Source organism: Echeneis naucrates, chromosome 7, assembly GCF_900963305.1.
Source record: "Echeneis naucrates chromosome 7, fEcheNa1.1, whole genome shotgun sequence".
Lineage (NCBI taxonomy): Eukaryota > Metazoa > Chordata > Actinopteri > Carangiformes > Echeneidae > Echeneis > Echeneis naucrates.
The window spans coordinates 4247893-4255944 of record NC_042517.1 but is presented as its reverse complement, the minus strand read 5'-3'; the positions used below and the strand labels follow the sequence as shown (position 1 = coordinate 4255944).

The following is an 8052-nucleotide window of genomic DNA, read 5'->3' as shown; positions in this document are numbered from 1 at the left end:
TAAATCTGTCTTCAGTCTATCGACAACTTGTGGATTTCTGTGAAGCACTGTAGAGACAGTTTCTGTCTTCTGACACTGTCTACCAATGATGATCCTGAATTTTAACCTATAGCACTTTTATAAAGTTGATAATTAATAAAGTTTGATCATTTGAGGGAAATATCTCACAAACTATTGCATGAATTGTCATTATATGGAAATGAATTGCAGTTGCTTCAGTGATTTCTTATTTCCATCCACTTGTTCTATCATCACATCAGAAGCTGCTTTGTCACTGTGAGCACGTTAGCATGTCAAATTTAGCATTTAGCTCAAATGAAGGGCTCTTTGCATAACTTCAGATTTTTTGTTTTTTTTTTATATTTCACATTTCTGTTGTCCATTAAAAGAGATTTGTGGGTAAATTAAATTGAATCAAAATCAAACTTCATTGGATAAAAGTGCTCAACTCATCTGTAAAAGGAAATCACTCCTGTTTCATTCTCATGATGTGAATGATCTTTTATTTTTAGTAAAAAAAAAAAAAAAAGAAGAATCAAAATTAACCCATTTGAAGGTTAAGTTTTATAGATGTTGTAGCTGCACTGAGATACAAAATGCGTAAAAAAGGTTGATGAACTGGGTTGAGCAGCAGCAGCACACTGTCTGCGTCCTTTCAAATAAAAATGTTTCACTCCTGTCAAAGAAGGATTGCACTGCCAGTGGGAAACCTGTCAGAAAGCTTAACTATTTGACACTATCATACGAGGAGTTAACGTGTCACAAAGCAAAGTTAATCTTCTCTACGCTGAGCCAGAGGCTTCAAAGTGCTGCCCAACAGGCTCCCCTCAGTCAGTCCGGTCTGCAGCGCCTTCCTAAGCTTCCCTCTGGAAATGAAAATATCAGTTGTGTCCAAGAAGCTGTGGAGCGTCCACAAACAGCTGGTCCTCCTGCTCACACCGCTGCTCTTCCTGCCTTTACTTTTCACTCTGCCAGAAAAGGTGAGTTCTTTCCAGCTTCCACAAGTTTGTCTGAGTGTTTCTAGTATTTTCCATGAATGATTAATGAATGAGTCACGTTAATTCACACAGGCCCTCATACACTTCTGTCCTGTGTCATGTGTCAACACGAAAAAGCTGAAACTCAAGTGTCTAAAATCAATTTGGGATACTAGTTTTCATTTAACATCACATATCTACTAAAAACAAAATGTTCAGTGCTGGATTATATGAGAAATTCCACAATCACAGCTGATTTTGATTTGTTAATCAATAGATTAAATTTTATCAGCCAAACACTGAACAACGGAGTAAATAAATAACTGGTAATGTAAATAAACTCAAACAACATACATTTGAAACATTTCTGTTTGCATCAGGTTGGGCAGTAATGTTAGTTATTATTTAATTTCACCTGTTTTCTATAAAGAAAAATGCCACCGATCTGAACATGTGAGTTTATTTTCTCCGACCTGCTGGTCACAGAAAATAATAATGCGGTGCATCATCTGTGAAACACGGCCCTGGAGCTCATTTGATTGCTTCTTCTCTTGTTTTTTTGTTTTTTTTTAAATGTGAATCTCTGCTGTTTTTGGAAATTGGCTCAACATTAAGGACCACATGTTGCTTGTCTTTTAGGAAGGAAAATGTCTTTATGTGGTGGTGCTGATGGCTATGTTTTGGTGCACAGAGGCCCTTCCTCTGGCTGTCACGGCAATGCTTCCAGTCTGCCTCTTCCCAACACTGGGAGTTCTCCCATCCAAAAAAGTCTGCCCTCAGTACTTCCTCGAAACTAATTTCCTCTTCCTCAGCGGCCTCGTGATGGCATCGTCAATCGAGCAGTGGGGCCTGCATCGCAGAATAGCCCTGAAGGTCCTAAGCATTGTTGGAGTAAAACCAGCCTGGTGAGAAAACTTTGCTGCAAAGATGCTCAAATGATAAATTTGGTTTGATTTGATTCTGTAATTATCTTATCAGGATAAAAACAATCCCAACAACACCTTTAATCTATTCGTTGTAGTTGTGTCTTATTTTGTTCAAAAATGAATAAAGGCACACTCTGGACGACACAAACCGTGTATTCATCCACCACACAATAACACCTACATAGTCATGGCTCCTGTAGAAATTAGTGCGAGCTTTTTCAGAGGAAGTGTTTGAATTTTCAAAGAATTATGTTGGTTGTTGGGGATTGGAGCTGACGGCCATGAGTGCAGGTTAGGGAAGTCAGAATGCCTCGAAAAATAGACTAATAGATTGTTTGTTTGGTCTTTTGATGTATTTTCTGAACGGAAAATATCGTCAATTTCATCCTTTTTGGGATTGTTCCATGATGGCGTTGTAAGGGTCGAATGTCATCTTATTTTTTCTAGGCTCATCCTGGGAATGATGCTCACGTCGTCCTTCCTGTCCATGTGGCTCAGCAACACCGCCACAACGGCCATGATGCTGCCTATTGCTAACGCCATCCTGGAGAGCCTGTTTGGAGATCTGGAAACCCTAAAACAAAAGTGCAAGTCTACAGAGGCTCCAGAAAGCGATATAAATGGTACATGTTTTACATAGCAGTCACTAATTATTACTTAAAGCTGCTTTAAATTAATATATTTATGCTAATAAATATATTGGTGTCTTTCAACTCATTATTTTGGTTTTTTAGCCCAAATCCTTAAACTCTGAGCTTCACTCTCAGACGGAGACGAGACGCGAGTGAATATTTGATTTTTATGAATGACTAGAAACATGGCTCAAAATGAATGACGATGCTACTGCATGTAAATTAGCAACTAGCTTGTCTTGTCAGCTTTGTTTGGTGATAATGTCCAAATATTGAGCTTAAAGCTTCTACCGCTGCCTCACGTCACCAAAAAGAACAATGTTGCTTAATGTGTCCACACATGTACACAGATGGTAAATATGATCTTTGCATTGCGGTAACGTCATATAAAGGAGCCTTTAATATGTAATCTCACATGTGAACTTTGCGCACTTTTTCTTGGATGCAAAGTTAGTCAGTACAAGTGGTAGTTGATTGATGGTGTCGTATTGACTTGGTCATATATTAAATATACCAAAACAATGGTCAACTGGAAAAGATCAAACTCGTGATTTTACTCATGTCTGTATTACTTCACTATTAGAAAGTCAAACTACACATGAACCTGAAACAAAGTCTTTGCTTCACTTCCATTCAGGTCAGTCAACTTTAAAGCTGCACTCACTTCCCTCTGTGCCCTCAGAGAAACAAATACTGTCAACAGATGGGTAAGAAGATGCAGTACTGTCCTGTAACACGGTTCCGCCTGAACTTAATGAAAGTAAGACGCTTATTAAATGTAATTATCTTATCCGCTAACCTGAAAAGGTCAGATGGGACGGAGCAGACAGACCCGAGGACAGCTGAGGAGATCCAATTAGAGTCGGAGTATCAGCTAAAGGTGTGGAAAGGATTCCTCATCTGTATTCCCTACGCAGCCAGCATCGGAGGGACCGCCACGCTCACCGGCACCGCGCCCAACCTCATCATGATTGGACAGCTGAAGAGGTTTAAAAAAAAAAAAAAAAAAAACACTGTGCACCATTCAGACAGAGAAGTGGTCAATTTCCAGATCTGTTTGAGAACAAAACCTTTTGCTTTTCAGTTACTTCCCAGACTGCGACCTCATCAACTTTGGCTCTTGGTTTGCATTTGCTTTCCCGCTCATGCTTCTCTTCCTGTTTTTGGGATGGATATGGATTGCGTTTCTCTATGGTGGACTGAACACACGGTAATATGGAGTAATGTATTGCAGATTTAGACACTTTATACACCTTTGTTCAACAACTGATACTTTCACCGATATCATTATAATGTCTAGCTGCACTCTGAACTTCAGACTCTGTCAGTAAAGGTCAAAGGTCACAAATATTTTTTGGATTCCATATTAAGGAAAACACTTTTATTATTATTATTATTATAAATATGCAGAGCTGTTCTTTTCATGTTTGGATTTTATACAGATTGTGTTTCAACAAACATGACCGAAGAAGCCAGGCAGAGGCCAAAGCCAAGGCTCTAATCGAAGAGGATTACAGGAAGCTAGGGCCCATAAAGTGAGGACTCGTGTATGTCTTCAAATCTCATGCAATAGACGATGAATGAGCATGTTTTTTATAATAGAGCTTTTCATTAATAATTTTACTCTTGAACCCAATTTCAGTTTTGCAGAGGGATCCATCTCTTTCTTTTTCATATTGTTTGCGGTTCTCCTGTTTACACGAGATCCCAAATTTGTCACTGGCTGGTCTGTGCTTTTTAAACCAGGGTAAGTCACAGATACAGTTAATGAACCGATAGAGCAACGTGCTTGTTATTCAGTACAATAGATTTGTCCATGAAGGAATTATCACAATATGCTAAAATTATCCCTCCTTGTTGTCCTGCAGGTACGTCTCAGACGCCGTCACTGGTGTGATCATTGTGTCCATATTGTTCTTTTTCCCCTCAGAGAAACCTTCTCTAAGCTGGTGGTTCGACCCCCAAGGTCAGTGACTTAAAAACACTACTACGACAGGATACTCAGAACGTACAAGGAAAAAAAATATATAAAATATTATTATAAAATATTATTTTAAATATAGACAGTCTAAAATATTGTATACTATAAGGGATCAAGAATGATCCAACAAAGAGCTGCATCCAGACAAGTCAGAAATTAATATTGATGACCTGATATTTGTGAAAGATTCAAAGACTGTGACTCTGCTGCAGAAAGTGAAAAGCAGCTGAGGAATGTTAATAATGTAGATTAGAGAGTCTGAGTAAATGTCCCGTCTGGAAGCGAGACTGTAGTTTCTCTGTTTCTGATTAGAATAAGCCCTCGAAGTTATGTTGTCACACTTTGGGGGTTTTGTTTTTGTGTGTGTGTGTGTGTGTGCAAAAACTATATGCACGTGCCTTGCGTGTGTTGAAGACACGTGTGCTTGCAATTGTGTATATTATGTTCAGCTGGTCAAATAAACCACTGGATGCAAGCAACAAAAGAAGAAGACGAAGAAAAAAAAAAAAAACAAACAATGGGGCTCGTTTGTCCCTTTCAACGGAGGTTCAGATTTAGAACAGAACAAAAGAAAATTCAACGTAAACAGCTACAGTGGTCTTAAAATATAAAAGTTGAACAGGATTCATGTGTTAAAGACAGAGTACTAAAGTTTTTTACTTTTATCTCTCCAAAGCAAGATTTTTGGCTCTTTTCTCTTTAAATAACTAATTTCAAGACATTTTTGGTTGCCAAATACAGAATTAGTGAGGTGTAAAAATCCATCCACTCTATTTATGTACATGTCACTTTTAGACTGATGTGGTTTTGAAAGACAGTGAATTCAGAAATTCACTTGAACTGTGTTAAACCCAGCCTGCATTGGTAAACACCAGTAATCCTGCAGAAAATTTCTGAAATATTTTAATGTCTACAAATGCTGAAACACCAAAGCTTCTTGTTGAATTATATTTCACAATATATATAAAAGCCTTTTTCTTAAAACTGTGGTTCTTTTGTGTTTGTTTATCCTCAGCTTCAAACACTCCTTATGTTCCTCTCCTGTCATGGAAGAAAGCCCAGGACTCTGTTCCCTGGAATATCATTCTGCTGCTCGGAGGCGGCTTTGCGATGGCCAAAGGTTGTGAGGTAAAGATGTGAAAACAAGTCATAAATGTGGATGAGTCTTCAGATTTCCGTATGCTTTGTTAAAGCAGTAGGTTGAGCTTTCGTTCACAATCACTCTTAGAACCAGCAGCTGGTTAGCTTAGTTTCGCGTTAAGAAATTGGAGGAATGGCCGTCCTAATTTTGTTATGCAATAATACAACAAACCACCTACATGCCTTGTCGTGTAAAATCAACAAAATGTGGTTTGGGGTGTTCCTCTGCAGTGACTTCCTGTAACCAACTCAAGAGACCATAATGTCTTACTCTTAATCCTTTTTCAAAGCCTTGCTGGCTCTTTCCCCTTCTCCAGTGTTTATGCCGAGACAAGATAACTAGAAACGTATCCCAAAGTGTAAAGCAGTTCCTTTAAGATTTAGTTTGTTTGCTAAAAATATCTTCCAGCTTCAACCCAGATCAGTGACACTAAAGCAGAATTTAAAATGTATTTCTCCTCTTTCTGATTGTCTCTGTTCTGCTTTGCTCTGTTTTGGTCTGTACTCCACTTTGCTTTTTTATGTTGTGATTTGAAGTTTGACCCTTAACCCCAATCTTGTGGGGTTTGGCAGGAGTCTGGGCTCGCCTCCTGGATCGGAGGCTACCTCCAACCTTTGGCTGAGGTCCCCCCTGCTGCTGCTGTGATGTTGATCACAGCTTTCCTGGCCTGTTTCACCGAGTTTGCCAGTAACACAGCCACTATCATCATATTTCTGCCCGTCATTGCTGAACTGGTGAGACTGCTCTTCGGTTATGTGGAAAGTTAGACTGAATGGTCAGTCACAGACCTGAGAAGATGACTTTTGTTCAAAGATGGAGTGGAAAGTCACGAAGGGGAACAAGGTTTCCCTTCTGTTAACCAACAGTTTAGTAGGCTTGTTAAACTCTTGCAATGGATGTTCTGATGTTTGTAGCCTGTTGGAGATTAACTGCTCTTGTTGGAAATTATTAACTGGAGCTCTGTCTGTCTTGACTGACTTGTGAGTAAGTGTTTTGTTTAGTTTTTTTGTTTTTTTTTGTTGTTTGTTTTTTACCATTGAAGGAAATTACAGTTTCCTGGACACCACTGTCATTTTCTCTTCCATGAATTTTAATAACTTTGGACAGTTTAAGCTCTTGGCCACAATATAAAACTAACTTCTGTGCGTTTATAATAAAAGTATGAAAGGTACCACCGAAAGGTCTTAGGCTGCAACAAGTGCACCAACGGACAAACTTCTCCATTACTTCTTATGAAGTAATCTATATCCCTTTCTAATTAAGGTCTGGTCTTTGTGTTTGTCTCTGCAGGCGATCCATATCTCAGTGAACCCTCTTTACTTCATGATTCCTGCCACAGTTGGATGTTCGTATGCCTTCATGCTGCCGGTCTCAACGCCCCCAAACTCCATTGCCTTTGCGTCAGGACATCTCATGGTCAAAGACATGGTAAGATGAACACAGCAGCACTCAACAATAAGAGGCCAAATGAAAATCGAATGCACTTCCTCTTGTCCTCTCAGGTGAAGACTGGCTTTGTCATGAACATCCTGGGTGTCCTCTCGGTCGCTCTGGCCATGAACACATGGGGCATCGCAATGTTCGACTTGAGCACGTACCCAGAATGGGCTCAGGCCATCAACAAGTCTGCTGTTGTTCCTGATGTACATCTCCCATCTGTCCAGCCGCTCAACACTACCATCTGATCACTCACCCAGTCTCAGCGTGAGCCCAGGAGAAGTATCAGAGGATTTTATATACGATTCAACACTGAACAGGGACTAAAGTCTGTCTGTTGACCTCTCCACTGTGTCACTGAAATGTCAAAGCGCTCTGGGAGCTTCAGCTGCTTCCTGTTATGATATTTGTAATAAGTCTGTTATATTGAAGCGTCGCGATTCCATGCTGAGAAGATGTTGTTTTTGCAAGTTAAAGTGATAGTTGAGGTTATTTTGACGTGTGAGGTATTTATTTATCGTCAGTGTGTTCCCTGCAGTAAATTCAGATCAATATGACGCCAGTTGAGAGAAGCAGGTGGGAGCAATGAGCTGCTTTTGACAGAAACAGCTAAATAAACGCATATTATTCTCTAAACTCCCAAAGTCCATAATTAAAAACCGGTGTTGCTACACTTGAGCTCTCCCTGACTCAAACAGCTGATCTACGGAGTAACACGCGGACTGAGGCCAGTGCAGGATACACCCAAGTGTCATCAATGCAAACGCAGCAGAACTGTGTTACAGCAGATTTACATAATTGCATCTGGAGAATTTAAACACTTGTGTTTCATCCAATATTCTGTTGGCATTTTTTTTTTTTTTGCAGTGATATGATAGTTCAACTGTATACCCAAAGGAAAGGGATGGAATATTTTTCTGTACTGTGCTGCTGTCCACAGTAGCTCATCTCTCAGGGT

The 8052-nt window shown here is 39.6% G+C and overlaps 1 protein-coding gene across 1 annotated transcript; it reads left to right on the top strand.

The window, feature by feature from the left end:
* Positions 1-872: 872 nt before the first annotated feature.
* slc13a3 (solute carrier family 13 member 3) lies at positions 873-7342 on the top strand. Its single transcript, XM_029506608.1, has 13 exons — positions 873-980; positions 1617-1882; positions 2351-2526; positions 3173-3242; positions 3343-3522; positions 3620-3745; positions 3978-4070; positions 4178-4282; positions 4404-4501; positions 5532-5644; positions 6230-6391; positions 6948-7085; positions 7160-7342. Exons 1-13 carry the CDS (start codon positions 873-875, stop codon positions 7340-7342), a joined length of 1818 nt encoding a protein of 605 aa, XP_029362468.1.
* The last annotated feature ends 710 nt before the right edge of the window (positions 7343-8052 follow it).